The sequence below is a fragment of the Babylonia areolata genome, chromosome 27 (genome assembly GCF_041734735.1).
Source record: "Babylonia areolata isolate BAREFJ2019XMU chromosome 27, ASM4173473v1, whole genome shotgun sequence".
In the NCBI taxonomy this organism is placed as follows: Eukaryota; Metazoa; Mollusca; class Gastropoda; order Neogastropoda; family Buccinidae; genus Babylonia; species Babylonia areolata.
Window position 1 is genome coordinate 6,772,125 of NC_134902.1, and position 22,500 is coordinate 6,794,624.

At 44.8% G+C, this 22,500-nt stretch overlaps 1 protein-coding gene across 1 annotated transcript in view; it reads right to left on the bottom strand.

The window, feature by feature from the left end:
• LOC143301471 (xanthine dehydrogenase-like) overlaps positions 1-22,500 on the bottom strand; it is a 71,153-nt gene that overhangs the window by 12,003 nt on the left and 36,650 nt on the right. Inside the window, exons 20-32 of the mRNA XM_076615782.1 lie at positions 20,857-21,049; positions 19,599-19,703; positions 19,344-19,422; positions 18,222-18,336; positions 16,654-16,734; positions 16,238-16,347; positions 14,738-14,851; positions 11,856-12,017; positions 8,216-8,344; positions 4,667-4,800; positions 2,412-2,543; positions 1,707-1,830; positions 896-992 (exon numbers count right to left, since the gene is read on the bottom strand). Of these exons, the coding sequence (XP_076471897.1) occupies positions 896-992; positions 1,707-1,830; positions 2,412-2,543; positions 4,667-4,800; positions 8,216-8,344; positions 11,856-12,017; positions 14,738-14,851; positions 16,238-16,347; positions 16,654-16,734; positions 18,222-18,336; positions 19,344-19,422; positions 19,599-19,703; positions 20,857-21,049 (1,575 nt within the window). The remainder of the gene's footprint in view (positions 1-895; positions 993-1,706; positions 1,831-2,411; positions 2,544-4,666; positions 4,801-8,215; positions 8,345-11,855; positions 12,018-14,737; positions 14,852-16,237; positions 16,348-16,653; positions 16,735-18,221; positions 18,337-19,343; positions 19,423-19,598; positions 19,704-20,856; positions 21,050-22,500) is intronic.

Below are 22,500 nucleotides of genomic sequence, written 5' to 3' on the forward strand. Positions count from 1 at the left end.
ACTTGTTCATTACAAACATTAGTCAGGTAATTTACACAAAAACATCATATTTTCTGGACAAATGGATATCTGCAAACACAAAATCATACTAGAACAACCACAATATATATATATTTTTTAAGAGATAGATACACAATACATTGTAACTTCTCCAAGTGATAAGATGGATGTGAGGCTACGCCCCCTCAGTCTCCACCCCCCTCCTCTTCACCCCTCTCACACGGTCACTTGATTCAGTTCTCATCAGACCGCGTTGGCTGCGTGCCAAGAATGCCACTCTGCTGCTAATTCGGTCATGTTCTTTCGACTGCTAACATCTGTACAGCCGGCATCACTCACTGATAGTCGCAACTTGGCCACTCTCTTGACTGCTCCCTTTATTTTCTATCAGATCGTCCTATAAATGTTCATCACTATCTTCTCCGAATTTATGCTTCAATTCTTTCTTAGCATCAGCTAAAGAAAGAAATCTTGGTTGATTCAGTTCGTCACGATCGCATGTTTTGAGCACAGCGTCAGTCTGACATTTTGTTGAGCGAGCGAGGAGAGAAGTCAGGCAAATACTTGGACAGTGACCCAACCAAAACGTTCAAATAAAGGACTGCTTCATGACGTAGATAGGGTTTCTAGCTATGAATAGAATCTAGAGAGATTCCCCAGGCTAAGGCTACCACTATTTTTGTCAAGGAAGTGAATGCAAACCAGGGAAAAGTCAGAATATTTTGATGACGAGTTATCTCGTCATGCAGGCAGCCTAGGGGTTAACAAACACAACACTCTAACACAGCACAACACTCAAACGCAATACAACACTTTAACACCACATAACACTTTGACATAACACAACCCCTTTAACACAACACAGCACACAACACAACACAACACAACACCATACTTTTGGAGCGGAGCACTCCCACAGGGTTGGGAGCGTTCTTCAACAAGGAGATGCGGAAATCCACAGGAAGATCCTTGGGCATCGGCGGCTTGTACTCCTGCAGAAAGCACCAGGCCACAATGGACACATCAACAGCTGATCGAACCACAGTGCAGGAATAAAACGAAGGAGAAATAAAACGCACAGTTTGTGGAAAACATGACAAGGAAAATAATGCTTTCATTATTCAGGGCTCCCACTGAGGAAAATATAAAAATCCCTGAAATTCTAGGGGGGTCAATTTACATTCAAAATGGTGCAGTCTGACGCGAATCAGAATTTTGCCAGGAACAACCCTTTTGTTGCCGTGGCTTCTTTTACATGCACTAAGTGCATGCTGCACACGGGACCTCGGTTTATCGTCTCATCCGAATGACTAACGTCCAGACCACCACTCAAGGTCTAGTGGAGGGGGAGAAAATATCAGCGGCTGAGCCATGATTTGAACCAGCATGCTCAGATTCTCTCGCTTCCTAGGCGGACGCGTTACCTCTAGGCCATCACTCCTTGGCAACATAATTTTTTTGTAATCCAAAAATCTACTTTCATAATAATCCAAATAGTTGCAGACAGAAAAAAAGACAAAAAAAAAAAAAAGAAAAGGGTGGTGCTGCACTGTAGAGACAAGCTTTCCCCAGGGAGAGCAACCCACATTTCTCACACAGAAATCTTTTGTGACAAAAAGTAACACAATACAATCAGATGTGCAAAACTGGCCAACATCCACGACCTTCACACATCAAGGCGTGATCTCCCAGAATGACTCACTTACCCATGTGCCGTCCGTGAGGATGACCCCTGAACTGGGATCCACTTTGACCTTTTCCGTCAGGTGGTAACCCAGACCCATGACAAACCCTCCCTCCACCTGTCCAATGTCGATTTCTGGGTTCATGCTGAAAAACAGCACATCGCTTGATAATGACCACTTGTTTCCAAGTTCACGCTGAAAATATGTGAGCACTGTGGAAACGCGCTGAGAAAATTCATGTGCAAACACATGTGATGAGGTCGAGAGAGGATGGTCGGTAATTTGAGGACTGTGGTGCGCACTGGAAGTGGTTGAGAGCGATGTGCAAGTGTGTGTGTGTGTGTGTGTGTGTGTGTGTGTGTGTGTGTGTGTGAATCAGAATCAAAATTGTGTGTGTGTGTGTGTGTGTGTGTGTCTAAGTGTGGTCTGTCTGTCTGTGTCTACGAATCTGTGTGTCTGTGAGGCGTGTGTCTGTATACATGTGTCTGACCTCTGTGTGAACAAAAGGTATCTGTGCATACATGTGTGTGTGTGTGTGTGTGGTGTGGTGTGTGTGGTGTTTGTGTGTGCGTGCATGCGTGCGTGCGTGTGTGTGTGTGTGTGTCTATCCGTGTCTGTGTAAAAAGCAAGCACAAACACAGGCATGCAAACAACCACAAAAAACGCCTGAGTGTAATCATGCACCACCGACCCGCCGGCGGTGGATCTAATCATCAATGCGGTCACCTGTCTCCGCAGTCGTACAGCATGTCGACACGGTTCAGCTGTGACTGGCCAGTCAACACATCCACCTCCGCCTCAGTCACTGTGGCTGCGTACACGTTGTAGTGGCAGTCGTACTTGTCCTTGGGGTTGGTGCTGTCGGTACACTCAAAACACTGTGTTATTCTGACTGATACGGATACTTATATTGTGCCTATCCTCACTCGGAGACCAAGCTCTAAGCACTTTACGAACACAGAGTCATTTGCACAACAGGCTGCCTACCTGGGTAGAGTCAACTGACGGCTGCCATTTGGGTGCTCATCATTGTTTCTTGTGTCATTCAATCAGGTTTCAGTCACGCATACATACAATCAACATTTTACGTGTATGTCTGCTTATTTATTTACCCCACCATGTAGGCAGCCATACTCCGTTTTCGGGGGTGTGCATGCCGGGTATGTTCTTGTTTCTATAAGCCACTGAACCCCGACATGGATTACAGGATCTTTAACGAGCGTATTTGATCTTCTGTGTGCATATACACATGAAGGGGGTTCTGGCACTAACATATCTGCACATATGTTGAACTGGGAGATCGGAAAAATCTGCACCCTTTACCCACCAGGCGCCATTACCGAGATTCGAACCCGGGACCCTAGGATTGAAAGTCCAACGCTTTAACCACTCGACTATTGAGTCCATAACTGAGTCCTGGGAGTTGTATTATTTTCACTGTGTCCTGTGCGTAGGTGCTGTCAGTACAGGCACAAAACTCTGTGTTGTTTTCAGTGTGTCCTGTGTGTTGGTGCTGTCATTATACACAAAACATTTTCACTATGCTGTTGGGCTCTGCATCTATGTTTTTTTGTGTGGACATTTTCGACATGACAGTCTTCATCATGGTATGATTTTGGATGTACGTGCATGTACTCACACACATGGACACACACACATGGACACACACACACATGGACACACACACATGGACACACACACACATGGACACACACACATGGACAAACACATGGACACACACACATGGACACACACACACATGGACACACACACATGGATACACACATACTCGCCACACATCATACAAAGCACACACACACACACACATCATACAGACAATACACACACAGACGTCCAGTTCTGCCTCAGCCACTGTGGCTCTAACTAAGCAGTGACAGTCGTACTTGTCCTACGACCTTTCTTTTCCTCCCTTCTTCCCTTATCTATTTAATTTTTATGTATTTATTTATTCAGGGTTTTTTTTTTTAATATCTAAATATGTCCTTCTTCAGATCTATATACACATGAACATCTATATATACATATCTACTGTGGACATATAGTTAGCGTTCTGCGTTAATACATAAAATGTTGAATACACAATTGATATATTCATGATGCATATTTACTTTTTATGTATACATCTTCTGTATTCATGTGAAAAATGTAAACGCAAAAAAAATGAATAAAAAGAAGTTTGAAAAAAAAAAAAAAAAATTTGGCCGGGTTTGTACTGTTAGTACACACAAAAACTGATTTTTTTTTTTTTTTTTTTTTTTTTTGCTTCTGCGGGCACACAAACACATACGAACCACACATATGCACCCCCCTCCCCCCACACACACAAACCACACACACACACAACTACCCATACACACACCACACACACACAAACCACATACACATAAAGATATGCACCAAAAACACACACACTACTTACTCACCACAAATGCATACTCTCTCCACCAATGGTTTTATGCGGATATTTCTGATGCAATATCTTGGGGGCATGATTTTGGATGTGAATGCACATGCACACACATGCACTCACACACACACACACACAAGCACACCACAAACACACACACACAAACACACAACACACTCACATTTACTCACACACACACACAACTACCCATACATGCACCACACACACAAACCACATAAAGATATGCACCACAAACACACACACACTCACCCACCACAAACACACTCTCTCCATCCACGGTTTTATGTGGATATTTCTGATCCAACACTTTTTTGGCATCATTTTGAACATGACTGTACATGCACTCACATACACACACCACACACACACACACAAACACACCCATATCCACACACACACACACACAAACATAAACACACACTCACACACACTAAAATAGAAAAAAACAATTAAAAAAAAACACACAAAAAAACACCACCACCACCACACACACACACACACACACACACACACACACACAGACCACACTCACTAGAAGCGTGCCGACAGATCAACACCCTGGTTGTAGCATTCCGTCACCAGTTGCTGCCAGCTGGGGTTACCTCCCATCTTTTCTCGCACTGGCTTCATCCTGGACTTCAGGGCTTCACAGCACTTCTGCACTCCCTGTCATCACACACAGCACTTCTGCACTCCCTGTCATCACACACAGCACTTCTGCACTCCCTGTCATCACACACAGCACTTCTGCACTCCCCGTCATCACACACAGCACTCCACTAACACACAACACATCACTCCCTGTCATCACACACAGCACTTCTGCACTCCCTGTCATCACACACAGCACTTCTGCACTCCCTGTCATCACACACAGCACTCCCTGTCATCACACACAGCACTTCTGCACTCCCTGTCATCACACACATCACTCCCTGTCATCACACACAGCACTCCCTGTCATCACACACAGCACTCCACTAACACACAACACATCACTCCCTGTCATCACACACAGCACTCCCTGTCATCACACACAGCACTTCTGCACTCCCTGTCATCACACACAGCACTTCTGCACTCCCTGTCATCACACACAGCACACCCTGTCATCTCACACAGCACTCCCTGTCATCACACACAGCACTTCTGCACTCCCTGTCATCACACACAGCACACCCTGTCATCACACACAGCACTCCCTGTCATCACACACAGCACACCCTGTCATCTCACACAGCACTCCCTGTCATCACACACAGCACTTCTGCACTCCCTGTCATCACACACAGCACTCAACACAGCACTCCCTGTCATCACACACAGCACTTCTGCACTCCCTGTCATCACACACAGCACTTCTGCACTCCCTGTCATCACACACAGCACTCCCTGTCATCACACACAGCACTTCTGCACACCCTGTCATCACACACAGCACTTCTGCACACCCTGTCATCACACACAGCACTCCACTAACACACAACACATCACTCCCTGTCATCACACACAGCACTCCACTAACACACAGCACTCCACTAACACATCACTCCCTGTTGACAGACACATCACTCCACTAACACATAACACGTCACTCCCTGTCGTCACACACATCACTCCACTAACACATAACACAGCACTCCCTGTCGTCACACACATCACTCCACTAACACACAACACATCACTCCCTGTCGTCACACACAGCACACCCTGTCATCACACACATCACTCCACCAACACATAACACATCACTCCCTGTCGTCACACACATCACTCCACTAACACACAACACATCACTCCACTAACACATCACTCCCTGTTGACAGACACATCACTCCACTAACACATAACACATCACTCCCTGTCGTCACACACATCACTCCACTAACACACAACACATCACTCCCTGTCGTCACACACAGCACACCCTGTCATCACACACATCACTCCACCAACACATAACACATCACACCCTGTCATCACACACATCACTCCACCAACACATAACACATCACTCCCTGTCGTCACACACATCACTCCACTAACACACAGCATTCCACTAACACACAACACATCACTCCATGTCATCACACACAGCACTCCACTAACACACAGTACATCACTAACACACAACACATCACTAAAACACAACATGTCACTAACACACAACACGTCAATAACACACATCACTAACACACAACACGTCAATAACACACATCACTAACACACATCACTAACACACAACATATCACTAACACACAACACGTCAATAACACACATCACTAACACACAACACATCATTAACACACAACATATCACAAATGCAAAACACATTAAAAACACACACTGCTAACACACAACACGTCAATAACACACAACACGTCAATAACACACATCACTAACACACAACACGTCAATAACACACAACACATCAATAACACACATCAATAACACACAACACATCACTAACACACAACATATCACTCCCTAATGACACACATAACACATCACTAACACACAACACATCACTAACACACAGCACATCACTAACACACAACACATCACTCCCTAATGACACACATAACACACAACTCATCACTAACACACATCACTAACACACAACACGTCACCAACACACATCACTAACACACAACACATCACTCCCTAATGACACACACAACACACCACTAACACACACACATCTCCCTGATGACACCAAACACACAATACATCACCAACAACCTGAACATACACACAATCATACACAATAAACAAAACCACATACAATAACAGGCATACAAAAATCATACAATGCCGTGTGGCCAAATCAAATGCGCCAGGCACAAGAAAGAAGACCGCAAAGCAAGACTGCCTGAACATAAAGACCAGAAAAAGACAACAACAAAAACTATTCAAGGCTTTCTAGAAAAAAAACCAAAAAACAACAGGACCAGCAAGGCAGAAATGAAGAAAGGAAAAGATGGCAAAAAGAAAAGGACAAAAGCTGGAAAAAAAAAAAAAGAAAGCGACAGAAAAGAGGAAAGTTCTAACACAGGATTTCCAGAAGGTGAGGGCACTGTTTACACTGAAAAAGCTCCTGGCATCCCCAGGGGCGGCTGTAGTCTTCAATGTTGTGTGGGGGAAAAAAAAAGGAAAAGTGAAATACTAGCTGCAGCCAAAGTATTAACTCCAAAAATCAGAACAAAGGTGGAGATAGATACTTTGATCGTTACCAGAAGATAGGTATATCATTCATACTACTTCCTCTTCTTCTTCTTTGTTCATGGGCTGCGACTCCCACGATCGGCTTCGGATCCATTCTATTTACGCACACCCAGATTCAAACACTCGACTGTTGCCCGCAGTTCTTTCTCTGTCTCTGGACCTTGTAACTGGAATGAACTTCCTCTTTCGCTTCGTCAGGTCTCCACACTCACCTCTTTCAAGTCCGGCCTTAAAACCCACCTCTTCCCAAAATAGCCTCCCTTCACTGCCTTTTCCTTGTCTTCAGTTTTTTTTCCAGTTTTAGAGTTATGCATGCGTGTGAATGACTGATGCGAAATCGCTTTGATTTGTCTCTGCACAAGATTCAGCGCTATATAAATATAATTATTATTATTATTATGTTCACTCACACAAATGTATGATTATTATAATTATTATTATTATACTTATTATTTTCTTTTTTTTCTTTGTTATTTATTCATCTATCTATTTTTCAATTTAAATGTTCATTTACTTCTCCTTTTTTTCTTTTTCTTTTTTTTTTTCTCAAGGCCTGGCTAAGCTCGTTGGGTTACGCTGCTGGTCAGGCATCTGCTTGGCAGATGTGGTATAGCGTATATGGATTTGTCCGAACACAGTAACGCCTCCTTGAGCTACTGATACTGATACATGTACGAGTGGGCTTTCACGAGCATGACTGTGTTTACCTCACCTCTTAGGCAGCCATACTCTGTTTTCGGAGGTACAGTTCATTCTGAAAAAGCCCAATGAATCCCCACCAGGAACAAAATGAAACAAAACAAAATAAATTTTAAAAAATAAATCAGTAAAATCTCCCAAGAAGCAGTAACCTCACCAAAGCATTGAGTTCAGAGGTGATGCTCCCACCGGTGGTGATGGAGTTGGCGTTGCCGATGGATGACCCTTTCTTCACACGGACCAGCGACACAGGTACGCCCAGTTCGTAGGCACACACCTGACAGGCCTGGACACAGGTACGTACCGAGTCATCTTTGTGCATCGTATTCAAATTTGTATCGCATTGTACTGTATTACTCTTTTTTGTCACAACAGATTTCTCTGTGTGAAATTTGGGCTGTTCTCCCAAGGGAGAGCTCATCACTACACTAGAGAGCGCCACCCATTTTTTTGCTATTTTTTTCCTGCCTGCAGTTTCTATTTATTTGTTTTCCTATCGAAGTGCATTTTTCAACAGAATTTTGCCAGAGACAAACCTTTTGCTGCCATGGGTTCTTTTACATGCACAAAGCGCATGCTGCACACGGGACCTCCGTTTATCATCTCATCCGAATGACTAGTGTCCAGACCACCACTCAAGGTCTAGTGGAGGGGAAGAAAATACTGGCGACTGTGCCAGATTCGAACCACTGCGCTAAGACTCTCTCGCTTCCTGGGCGGACACGTTTCCTCTAGGCCATCACTCCAGGTCATCTATGTGCGACAGAAGCTTGACACGATCACCATCATACTGGACAATAATAAACATAATAAAACAGAATCGACAATTTCAGTTTCTCCCCCTCAGTGGGGTAGTAGTTCACTCAAGACGGGGAATCAGACTCGTGCCCGAGTCTGCACCAGTGGGTCATGGTATAGTATGCGTAATCAAAACAGAATCAGATAATATTTCTCTCATCATCTGTGTTTTCACAGGAAACGTAAGACTTGTTGCTAGCTGTACAAAAACAGACTGTACACCCTGAACAGATCTGTGCTTTGATGTGATGGTGTGAGGACATAAGGGATACAATGACATCTTCTATGACCAGATTTTCAGTTTTTGTGAAGTCAGTCATGAGATAGAAAGCATGTTTGTTCCACCCCTTGTGAGTTTTCCTTATTTTTCACTATTCCAACTCACTCTTACATTTTCTATAACTCATTTTTTCCTGTGATCCACTCTCCCTGTTTTCCACTGTACTCTCCAAACTCCCCTACCACACATCTTTTTCACCCCTACCCTACCACACATCACCCCTACCCTACCACACATCTTTTTCACCCCTACCCTACCACACATCACCCCTACCCTACCACACATCTTTTTCACCCCTACCCTACCACACATCACCCCTACCCTACCACACATCACCCCTCCCCTACCACACATCACCCCTCCCCTTACACACATCTTTTTAACCCCTCCCCTTACACACATCTTTTTAACCCCTCCCCTTACACACATCTTTTTAACCCCTCCCCTTACACACATCACCCCTCCTCTACCACACATCTTTTTCACCCCTCCCCTACCACACATCTTTTTAACCCCTCCCCTTACACACATCACCCCTCCTCTACCACACATCTTTTTAACCCCTCCCCTTACACACATCACCCCTCCTCTACCACACATCTTTTTCACCCCTCCCCTACCACACATCTTTTTCACCCCTCCCCTTACACACATCACCCCTCCTCTACCACACGTCTTTTTAACCCCTCCCCTACCACACATCACCCCTCCCCTACCACACATCTTTTAACCCCTAACCTACCACACATCTTTTTAACCCTTCCTCTACCACAAATCTTTTTAACCCCTACCCTACCACACATATTTTTAACCCCTCCTCTACCACAAATCTTTTTAACCCCTACCCTACCACACATCTTTTTAACCCTTCCTCTACCACAAATCTTTTTAACCCCTACCCTACCACACATCTTTTTAACCCCTCCTCTACCACACATCTTTTTAACCCCTACCCTACCACACATCTTTTTCACTCCTCACCTACCACACATCTTTTTAACCACTCCCCTACCACCTAAATCACAAAGTACAAAAAGATATTGACTTTCAAAGAGAAGACACTGCACACAAATCATTCACTCACACACAGACACACTGTCTGTCAGTCTGACTGTCTGTCCATCTCTCACAAACACTCTCTCTCTCTCACACACCCTCACACAAACAGGCATATACTAACATATTAGCATATACTCTCTAACTCACACACACACACTCTCTCTCTCTCACATCCTCACACAAACATGCATATACTAAAACACACACACACACACAATTTTTTTTCAAACTATTTGACATGCAAATCAAACCAATTTTGACATACGGAGCAGAAGTTTGGGGTTTGACTGGAAATCAAGAGTGCATTGAAAGGGTGCACTTGTCTGCAATGAAGTGTCTTTTGGGCGTGAGTCAGAGAGCACCAAGACACTTGATTTACGGTGAACTTGGTCGCTATCCCCTGTATGTGACCACCTACTCCAAGTGTCTTAAATTTTGGCTTCGTATTGTCTTTATGGATAATGACCGTTTCCCTCAGAAAGCTTATAATATGATGTTATCATTGCAAAGTCATAATTATTGTACTTGGGCTTGCTCTGTGAGAAATGTTTTGAATAAATTTGGATTTGGTGTTGTTTGGGAGGCTCAGTCAGTTGGTAATGTCAAAATGTTTATGACTGAATTTAAGCAGCGTCTAGTTGATTGCTTTACTCAAGACTGGCATTCAGCTCTCCAGTCTCACGATTTTTATGATGTGTATTCAGCTTACAACCAGTTCTTGTCACTTAAACCTTACTTGAATAATGTCAAATGTATAAATATGCGCCGTGTTTTTTCGCAGTTTAGAATTGGAATGTCTAACTTACACTCACACTTTTTGCAGTTTAACTTTGATGGGCAAAGTAGGAATTGTCCTTTTTGTGCACGACACTCCGGAAACCGAAATGCATTTTCTTTTGGTCTGCCCTAAGTACTGTTCCCTGCGTTCTCAGTTTATTCCTGCTAAATTTCACAAACATCCAAGTGCATCTAAGATGTCCATGTTGTTATCTTGTGCGAGTGAGAGATTGAGTGTTAGTATATGCAAGTTTGTATTCAAAGCGTTTTCATTACGAGCAAATGCTCTAGAATCGTTATCGATGCCCATGTAGTTCAATGGTTGTCCTAATATTCATTTCCCTGTATTAATTCTGTTTGTCCTTGTGAACTCCATTGTTATGGATCTGTGGTCTGACAATTAAAATATTTCGACTTCGACTTTGACTTCGACACACACACACACACACACACACACACGCACGCACGCACACACACATACACACACTCTCTCTCTCTTTCTCTCTCACTCACACACACATACACACACACTTTTCCTCACACAAACACAAACACACACTATATATATATATATACACACACACACACTCTTTCTCACTCTCTCTCTAATACACATACAGACATACACACACTCATACACTCTAATACACACACACACACACACACACACACACACACACACACACACACACACACACACACAACACAAAACAACACAACACACCAACACAACACAACACACAACACACCAACACACACACACACCACACACACACACACACACACAGAGTTCTCTCAGTCCAAACAGCAGCACTGTGGAGCCAGCCTTTAACTCACACACACTTAGCCACAACATGAAACCACCTCACCACACACTCCCCACCTTCTGGTTGATACCCTGACCAACTTCAATGCCTCCGTGCTCAACGGCGATGGTGCCGTCAGAGTGATAGATAGCCACCAGCACGTTGTAGTGAGCCGAAGACCAGATGATGCCGAATCGTGTCGGCACCAGCGACAGTCCCCGCTTCTTCCATCGGTTGGCCTGAAGGCAGGGGGAGAGAAGATACGTAGGTCATCTCATACTGGTTTGTGACTTGCTTCTCGTTGTTAGTAATTAGAGGTGGCAGCAGCAGCAGCAGTAGCAGTAGTAGTAGAAGTGGTAGTAGTTTCAGCAGCAGCAACAGTAGTAGTAGTAGAAGAGGTAGTAGTTTTAGTAGTTCATGTAGCAGCAGCAACAGTAGTAGCAGTAGTAGTAGAACATGTAGCAGCAGCAGCAGTAGTAGTAGTAGTAGTAGCAGAGTGATGGCCTAGAGGTAACGCGTCAGCCTAGGAAGCGAAAGAATCTGAGCACACTGGTTTGAATCACGGCTCAGCCGCCAATATTTTAACCCCCCTCCACTAGACCTTGATTGGTGGTCTGGATACTAGTCATTCAGATGAGATGATAAACCAAGGTTCGGCGTGCAGCATGCACTTAGCACATGTAAAAGAACCCACGGCAACAAAAGGGTTGTTCCTGGCAAAATTCTGTAGAAAAATCCACTTCGATAAGAAAAACAAATAAAACTGCACACAGGAAAAAAAAAAAAAAGAAAAAAAAGAAGGGTGGCGCTGTAATGTAGCTGATGCCCTCTCCCTGGGGAGAGCAGCCTGAATTTCAAAGAGAAATCTGCTGTGATAAAAAGAAATACAAATACAAACAGTAACAGTGATTTCAGTCGTTCATGAAGCAGCAGCAGTGGTGATAAATTTAGAAGTTCATGTAGTAGCAGCAGCAACAGCAGTAGCAGTATTAGTTGTACATATAGCAGCAGTAGCAGCATTACTTAGTAATTGTAGTAGTAGGAGGAGGAGGAGTTGTAACAGTAGCAGAAAAACAACAGCAGCAGCAGTAGTAGCAACAACGATAGTAATGATGGAGGTAACAGCAACAACAACAGCAGTAATAGTAGCAGCTGTAGTACATGTAGCAGCAGCAGTAGCAACATCACTTAGCAGCAGCAGCAGCAGCAGTAGTAGTAGTAGTAGTAGCAATATCATAAAATGTGTAACAGTAGCAAGAGAACATCAGATAATAGCAGCAGCAGCAGAGGGTGGGTGGTGGGTGGGGGAGGTAACAGCAGCTACTCACTATCAACTCACTCCGGACGATGGGACGCTACAGTGTTCCTGACGTAAAGTAGTGTTCCGGACGACAGAACACTAGAGTGGTTTCGACATTAAAAATTTTTCCACATTTTCCTCATGTGAACGTGTCAAGGGTCGAATGGAAAGTTTCTTCATGAGATTCCGTAACAACACACTCCACAGTGACCCAGCAAGTTCAGGACCCCACACAACAAGCTAATCTGCATATGTATTGAAAATGGCGTCGCAGGCGATGCAAGTGGGAATTTTTGGAGCAAACTAGATCACGACAGCAGCTTTTACTGCTGCTGAAGTGATTGAAATGCTTCAAACTGAAGGTTTCAACATCGACGAGGATGATGAAGACGTTGAATAAAGTATCTGCAGTGAAGAAAGCTACCAGCAAGAAGCTACTAATAGTAACTCAACTTCTGAGAGCAGTGAAGAGAGGGAGGGGGGTGGGCGTTCACACGACATGAGGAGAGGGGTCAGTGGGTCTAGTACAGTGAGTTTCATTCAGTTACTTTATGTTTCATATTATGTGTGGAGTGATGGTCTAAAGGTAACGCGTCCACCTAGGAAGCGAGAGAATCTGAGCGCGCTGGTTCGAATCACGGCTCAGCCGCCGATATTTTCTCCCCCTCCACTAGACCTTCAGTGGTGGTCTGGACGCTAGTCATTCGGATGAGACGATAAACCGAGGTCCCGTCTGCAGCATGCACCTAGCGGACGTAAAAGAACCCACGGCAACAAAAGGGTTGTTCCTGGCAAAATTCTGTAGAAAAGTCCACTTCGATAGGAAAAACAAATAAAACTGCACGCAGGAAAAAATACAAAAAAAAAAAAAAAGGGTGGCACTGTAGTGTAGCGACGCGCTCTCCCTGAGGAGGGCAGCCCGAATTTCACACAGAGAAATCTGTTGTGATAAAAAGAAATACAAATACAAATACAAATATTTTTTGTAATTTTTTTTCCTAACCCTAACAAATGGGTTGTCTGTAGGGAAAAGCAAGGGAGAGAACTATTCGTCCAGAGTGAGTTAAAACATGAAACAGTAACAACAGCATCAGTGGTTCTAAATGAAACAGAAGCAGCAGTGCAGGCAACAGCAGCAGCAACAGTAGTAGAACAGGTAACACTATGACAATTTCCTAATTTCCCAACACCTGTGTGGACAGGTGTGATTGCGTCTGTCCACCTGTACCTAGCAGCACAGGTAACAGTACTGTCTTTCCCTAATTTCCCAACACCTGTGTGGACAGGTGTGATTGTGCCTGTACACCTGTCCATGGTAGCACAGGGTAACACTACTATCATTTCCTAATTTCTTTCTCTGTCTCTGGACCTTGTAAATGGAATGAACTTCCTCTTTCGCTTCGTCAAGTCTCCACACTCACCTCTTTCAAGTCTGGCCTTAAAACCCACCTCTTCCCAAAACAGCCTCCCTTCCCTGCCTCTTCTTTGTCTTCAGTTTCTTCAGTTTTAGAGTTATGCATGCGTGTGAATGACTGGTGCGAAAGTGCTTTGATTTGTCTCTGCACAAGATTCAGTGCTATATAAATACCATTATTATTATTATCATTATTTCCCGACACCTGTGTGGGCAGGTGTGACTGTGTCAGTCCACCTGCGTACCTTGTTAAACAGCGCCACTTGCTGCTGGCGGTTGGAGAAATCTGACGACTGCTTCACCTGCTCAACGATGGTGTCAATGGTGCAATAGTCCAGCTTCATGCCATTGGCCGTTGTCTGGAACATGGTCAGACACACATCGGTATCCACACACACACACACACAAATATGCATGCGTGCACACATACATACACACACATACACAAGCGCACACACAGGCACATATACACACAGTTTGTACACACATACACAAGTGCACACACACGCACACACACACACACAATTTATACACACATAAACATGCACACACACACATTAAGACACACACACATGAACACACACACAAACATATAATAATTCATACACACACCACAGCACACACTAACACATACACACATTCACATACACACACAACCACATCATACACATTCACACACACACACACAAATACATACAGACATATACACACATCATACACACATTCACACACGCACACACATCCCACACACGCTCACACATGTACACACACATATCTCAAGCCATCTCTCAGACATGCCAACCCTTTGTAGCATCTTCATAACAACCAGTGGCAAACGAGAGTCTGCCAGTTGCAACACCAACACTCAATCAATCACTGCCCAACCGCCATTCTGAAAGAACAAAGAAACCAACAGTATGGAGGGAGTGCAGGCCCGCTTTCCTCGCATTGTCATCAGGGTTCCCTGGCTATTTTTAGCGAGAACCATGTGCACATGTGTGTCTCCATTTCCTTTTTTTTTTTCCAGGTCACCAAAAGGCTAGAATTTCAAGGTGGAAATTGCTGTTCTGACGAAAGGATTTTGAACATTTTCGGTGACTATTTTTGCAAGTTTACAAGATATATTTGGTTTTTTAATTACACTCATTATTTGCTAAAGTCCTCTATGTTTACTTTGTACACATTTCTTGTCATATATCTGCCATTCTGTATTTGAACTGATCCATTTATGAACTCTGCCGAAAAGTTGTCTGAGCAAAAGCAGTGCACACCCAGAGAAGCCGGTTACGGTGGTGGGCTGCGCATGTCATCATATGACCTGCTTCTCGACGGGCACAATAGCCGAGTGGTTAAAGCGTTGGACTGTCAATCTGAGGGTCTTGGGTTCGAATCACAGTGACGGCGCCTGGTGGGTAAAGGGTGGAGATTTTTACGATCTCCCAGGTCAACATATGTGCAGACCTGCTAGTGCCTGAACCCCTTTCGTGTGTATATGCAAGCAGAAGATCAAATACGCACATTAAAGATCCTGTAATCCATGTCAGCGTTCGGTGGGTTATGGAAACAAGAACATACCCAGCATGCACACCCCTGGGGTAAAAACGGTCATACACGTAAAAGCCCACTCGTGTGCATACGAGTGAACGCAGAAGAATAAGAAGAAGACCTGCTTCTCGCTCTGTGAGCGCTGAAGATTCCATGACGAAAGCAGGCTGTGCACCTTCCCTGGTGTTGCAGTCTCTCACCTGTCCTTTCTGATAGAGGTTGAGGACCCTGACATCAGTGGGGTCCTTCTTCAGGGTCTTGGCCACGTGTTCCATGATGGACTCCATGATGAACTGGGCCGGCACAGAGCCTGTGGATCAACACGTGATGGTAACTGTCTGTGTATTTCTCTCTTTCTCTCTTTCTTTCTTCATTTATCAGTTCATTTCTTCATTTCTTTGCACGCATTATATACACACAAACAAACATGTATATTTATCAGATGACACCAAAATAACTGTTTGTGTACATGAACACACACACACACACACACACACACACACACACACACACTTACATACATACACACTTTCACATATACATGCATACTTTCAAGCATATAACTATGCACACAATGCATACAACACAATGTTACCTGTATTAGTTCACAGATTACCTGGAGAGCGACAATAGGTGTTGGATGGTTTGTTGGTCTTGACAGCGTAAGGTGTGAACTTCCAGTTCTGGCAGTAGTACGCTGGCCAGAGAAAAAAAACAAAAATCATGGTGGTCTGTGACACAGGCTATGTCTCTGCTTGTTCTGTCACTAATCCTAGCCATCCATAAACAGTGCTCATATAGATTTTTTTTTCCCTCAATAAACTGTAAAACAGTCTTCACTCACACACACAGACTGATGAGTTTCATTCATTTTTTTCCTATTGTCTGGCACAACAACTGCCTCAGGGTGTCTTGTGGCATGCAATCTAGGAATGTTTGATGACGGTATACAGTTGTTTGGGTTTATTGTTGCTCTAGTGTGTTGAGCACTCCTGTATAACGATGAGGAAAAAAATAACTCTGCCTTATAGTCTGAAAATTATAGCTTATAAAAGAATAATTACAAATGAAAGAACAAAAAAAAAAAAAAGTAAAAATAAAAAGAGAAACAATGCCTAAATAAATAAACTGATAAACAAATAATCAAACTCAATCAATGTATCACACACACACACACAGGGGGTAAGGAGAATGGGAGAGAGAGAGGAGAGAGAGAGGGAGAGAGAGGGAGAGAGGAGGAGGAGGGAGGGAGGGAGAGAGGGAGAGGGAGAGGGAGAGAGAGAGAGGGGGAGAGGGAGAGGGAGAGAGAGAGAGGGAGAGAGAGAGGGAGAGAGGAGGAGGAGAGAGGGAGAGAGAGAGAGACAGTGAGAGGGAGAGAGAGAGAGACAGGGAGAGAGGGAGAGGGAGAGAAAGAGGGAGAGAGAGAGAGAGAGATAGAGTGAGAGAGAGAGAGTGAGAGCAAGGGGGAGAGAGAGAAGGAGAGAGAGAGAGAGAACGAGAAGGGGGGAGGGAGAGAGAGAGAGGGGGAGAGTGAGAGGGAGAGAGAGGGGGGGAGGGACAGAGGGGGGAGGAAGAGAGGTAGAGAGGGGGGAGGGAGGGGGAGAGTGAGAGAGACACACACACACAGAGGTAGAGAGAGGGGGTGAGACAGAGAGACAGGGGGAGGGAGAGAGAGAGAGACAGGGAGAGAGGGAGAGGGAGAGAAAGAGGGAGAGAGAGAGAGAGATAGAGTGAGAGGGAGAGAGGAAGAGAGAGCAACGGGGAGAGAGAGAAGGAGAGGGAGAGAGAGAGAACGAGAGGGGGGAGGGAGAGAGAGAGAGAGGGAGAGAGAGGGGGAGAGTGAGAGGGAGAGAGAGGGGGGGAGGGAGAGAGGTAGAGAGGGGGGAGGGAGGGGGAGAGTGAGAGAGACACACACAGAGAGAGGTAGAGAGAGAGGGGGTGAGACAGAGAGACAGGGGGACAGAGAGAGAGAGAGAGAGAAAGAAAAAAACAAAAACAAATAAAAACCAAACTTCATCCACCTCATGACTACTCTGACAGAGCAAGCCAAGAAACTGACATAAATTATATATTTAAAAAAAAATATCAAATACATCACATAAAAAGTGTTTTAAATCTTCTTTTTTTTTTAAATCACCAGCGTCTATGAATAGACAAAGAGACCAGTAACACAGGCTGACTGACCATTGTCCAGCCAGGAGTACATGATGCCGATGGAGCTGTCATTGGGGGAGGAGCCACAGTCGCCGTAGAAGGTGACCTTGACCCCGTTCAGTTTGCCCTCCTCCGTGAAGCCAGCCTGTCCATGGTCACACACACACGCACACACACACACGCACACACACACACACACACACACACACGCGCGCGCGCGCGCTCACACACACATACATGTACACACACACACAGCACACAAGCTTTAAAACCTTTTTATTTACCTATCTGGAAAGATCATTCAAAGATGTTTCGGACAATTTCTTGTTAAAGATTTCTGAAAGTTGGTCCAGTTGGACATTTGCTGTATTTCATTTTTCTTTTAAATAAGTTTTTTTTTTAAAGTCCAGAGTCATACAACTTGAGTAAACGTTAAACTGAAGAATACACACGGACACATGACCACAGACACAAACATATGTGCACATATGCACACACACACACACACACACTCGTCCTCACACACACACACATCCTCATACACACCCTCACACACACACACACCTTCACACACACACACACACACACATACACACACAGAAGGTGACCTTGACCCCATTAGGTTTGCCCTCCTCCGTGAAGCCAGCCTGTCCATGGTCACACACACACACACACGCAGGCGTAGTCGTGATTATTGTCATGTGGAGTGATGGCCTAGAGGTAACGCGTCCGCCTAGGAAGCGAGAGAATCTGAGCGCGCTGGTTCGAATCACGGTTCAGCCGCCGATATTTTCTCCCCCTCCACTAGACCTTGAGTGGTGGTCTGGACGCTAGTCATTCGGATAAGACGATAAACCGAGGTCCCGTGTGCAGCATGCACTTAGCGCACGTTAAAGAACCCACGGCAACAAAAGGGTTGTTCCTGGCAAAATTCTGTAGAAAAATCCACATCGATAGGAAAAACAAATAAAACTGCATGCTGGAAAAAATACAAAAAAAATGGGTGGCGCTGTAGTGTAGCGACGCGCTCTCCCTGGGGAGAGCAGCCCGAATTTCACACAGAGAAATCTGTTGTGGTAAAAAGAAATACAAATACAAATACACACAGAACAAACTATAATATACAGAACACTGAACAGAATATGCCCTCACCTCATAATCAGCCAGAAAGGGGAAGCGCTTGCCAACAGTTTTCATGTTGGTGTGGAAATCCATGCGAAGACGGACTGGCCTGCAAAGGGAGGAGGAGGATAAAGAGTTTGACCAAAAATTAAAAATGAGGAATAAATAATGAAGTGATAGCAATACACAGACACTGAGCCACAACCACACACACAACCCTCCCCCCTCCCACCCCCTCACCCCCAACACACACACACACACACACACACACACACACACACCTACCTCTGCATGACATGAGCAGCCAAGGCACAGGCGCCAGACACCATGAAGTTGCGGGAGATTTTGGATCCAAAGGCCCCGCCCAGTCGCTTCACCTCCACCGTCACACTGCCACACCACATCATGTCATGTTGATTCTGGCCCCTCCCACCACATCATGTCATGTTGATTCTGGCCCCGCCCACCACATCATGTCATGTTGATTCTGGCCCCGCCCACCACATCATGTCATGTTGCTTCTAGCCCCGCCCACCACATCATGTTACGTTGATTCTGACCCCACCCACCATATCATGTTATGTTGATTCTGGCCCCACCCACCACATCATGTCATGTTGATTCTGGCCCCACCCACCATATCATGTTATGTTGATTCTGACCCCACCCACCACATCATGTTATGTTGATTCTGACCCCACCCACCATATCATGTCATGTTGATTCTGGCCCCACCCACCACATCATGTCATGTTGCTTCTAGCCCCGCCCACCACATCATGTCATGTTGCTTCTAGCCCCGCCCACCACATCATGTCATGTTGCTTCTAGCCCCGCCCACCACATCATGTCATGTTGCTTCTAGCCCCACCCACCATATCATGTCATGTTGATTCTGGCCCCTCCCACCATATCATGTTATGTTGATGCTGGCCCCACCCACCATATCATGTTATGTTGCTTCTGGCCTCACACGTGACATGTCATGTTGCTTCTAGCCCCACACACCACATAATGTCATGTTGCTTCTAGCCCCAGCCACAACATCAAGTCACTCTGCTTCTAGCTCTGCCCACCTGTCATGCTGCTTCTAGTCCCGCCCACCACATCAAGTCATGCTGTTTACAGCCCCTGCCCACCACAAGGGGGCCATTTCAGGGCTGATTTTACCCCGCCATGTAGGCAGCCATACTCTGTTTTCGGGGGTGTGCATGCTGGGTATGTTTTTGTTGCCATAACCTGCCGAACACTGACATGGATTACAGTATCTTTAACGTGCGTATTTGATATTTTGCTTGCGTATACACACGAAGGAGGCTCAGGCACGAGCAAGTCTACACACATGATGACCTGGGAGATCAGAAAAATCTCCAACCTGTACCGACCAGGTGCCGATAACGAGGTTCGAACCCGGTACCCTCAGATTGAAAGTCCAACCCTTTAACCACTCCAGTCATTTCATAACATCTAAACTGCCCCCTGATCCACCCCCCACCCCCCCTTGCCCCAAACCCCCCATCCATCCCCCACATCCCCCAGTCACCTGTTTTCTGGGATGTTGAGGACACGGGCGACGATCTCTGCAGTGCCGTCGATCCACTGAGTGGTGGCCTGTACCTCCATGCCCCCGTCGTCCCCAGGGACACAGCGCGCCGTCTGGCTCTCCAGCTGGAAGTGGGTCTGCGATCCACACTCTATGCTGCCCGTGATCCGCCTCGCCGACTTGGATATGGCACCTGCCAGGCACAGTCATGATTATCGTCATAGCATCTGACAGGTACAAACATTATTATCAGTTAAGTTATGAACATACAAAAAAAAAAACAAGAGAGGCAAGGCCTTCACGACTCACTTGTGATAAATTAAGTCCCCTTGCATTAATTACAGAGTAATTTCCCTTTTTTACTATCTGCACCAAAACGTTTGCAAAGTAAAGAAAACTTCCATGCTTAGCAAAAGAAGTTCCTGTTTGAACAAAAAATGATAATAATGACTGCTCTTGTTGTTGGGTCAGAATATCAGACCAAAGTTTAGAGAATACCAAAAATATAAATATAACAGTAAATGCAGTTTGCATATAATTATGCTCCTTTTTTATTTTTTTGTGCCCATCCCAGATGTGCAATATTGTTTTAAACAAGGTGACTGGAAAGAACTGAATTTTTCCTATTTTTATGCCTAATATGGTGTCAACTGACAAAGTATTTGCAGAGAAAATGTCAATGTTTAAGTTTACCATGGACACACAGACACACAGACACACGGACGGACACACACACACACACACACACACACATACAGACAACCAAACACCGGGTTAAAACATAGACTCACTTTGTTTACACAAGTGAGTCAAAAAGGCTTCAAGCATGAAAGTAAAAAATGTCAGAGATAAACACAAAATGACAGTGATGAGTGCAAAAAGCCAGGTGTTTAAAGCGCTGGACTTTCAACCTTAGGGTTTTGGGTTCAAATCCCCATCACAACTCTCGGCAGTTAACGTCTGGACGTTTTGCCAATCCCCCAGGTCAACAGACATGCAGACCTAGTGCCTGAAACCCCTTGACATGTTTATGCATGTAGAAGATGAAACTCACAGTTTTAAGATTTCATAATCCAATGTTAATATTCAGTGTTTTGTGGAAGCAAGAACACACCCTGCATGCATATCCCAAGTTTCCCTGCCTACATGGCAGGGCAAAAAAGGTTATACCCATAAAACCTCACTTGAGTGAGTGAACATGAGAGTAGGAGCCCTTGAATGCAGAAGAAGAAAAGAAAACATCAAACATGTGCATCATGCATCCCATTAACGCAGAAAAAGAAGAAGAAGAAGAAGAAGAAACCCAAAACATCAGCCACACACACAAAATGCAGCTCATTGTCCCATTCAACCCCAGGTAATTTACAACCTCAGCAGGCTTCTATGTCATACTGATGTGAAAAAACGCAATAAATATACTGTTGTGGTTCATCATCGGACACAAAACGAGAGTGCCAAAGAATCGATAGACAGACAGAAATACGAAAAAACTTAGCCGAATGCAGAGCACAGGAGCAGGAGTCAAGATGCCTGCCAGAAAAAGAGGGCGCTAGTCAGGGATGCAAAGGGGAGGTAACCTATTTCAGGAGGTTATTGGCCATAGCTACTTTCGTTTTCTCTGCATAGGCAGGTTTTAGTTTGCAC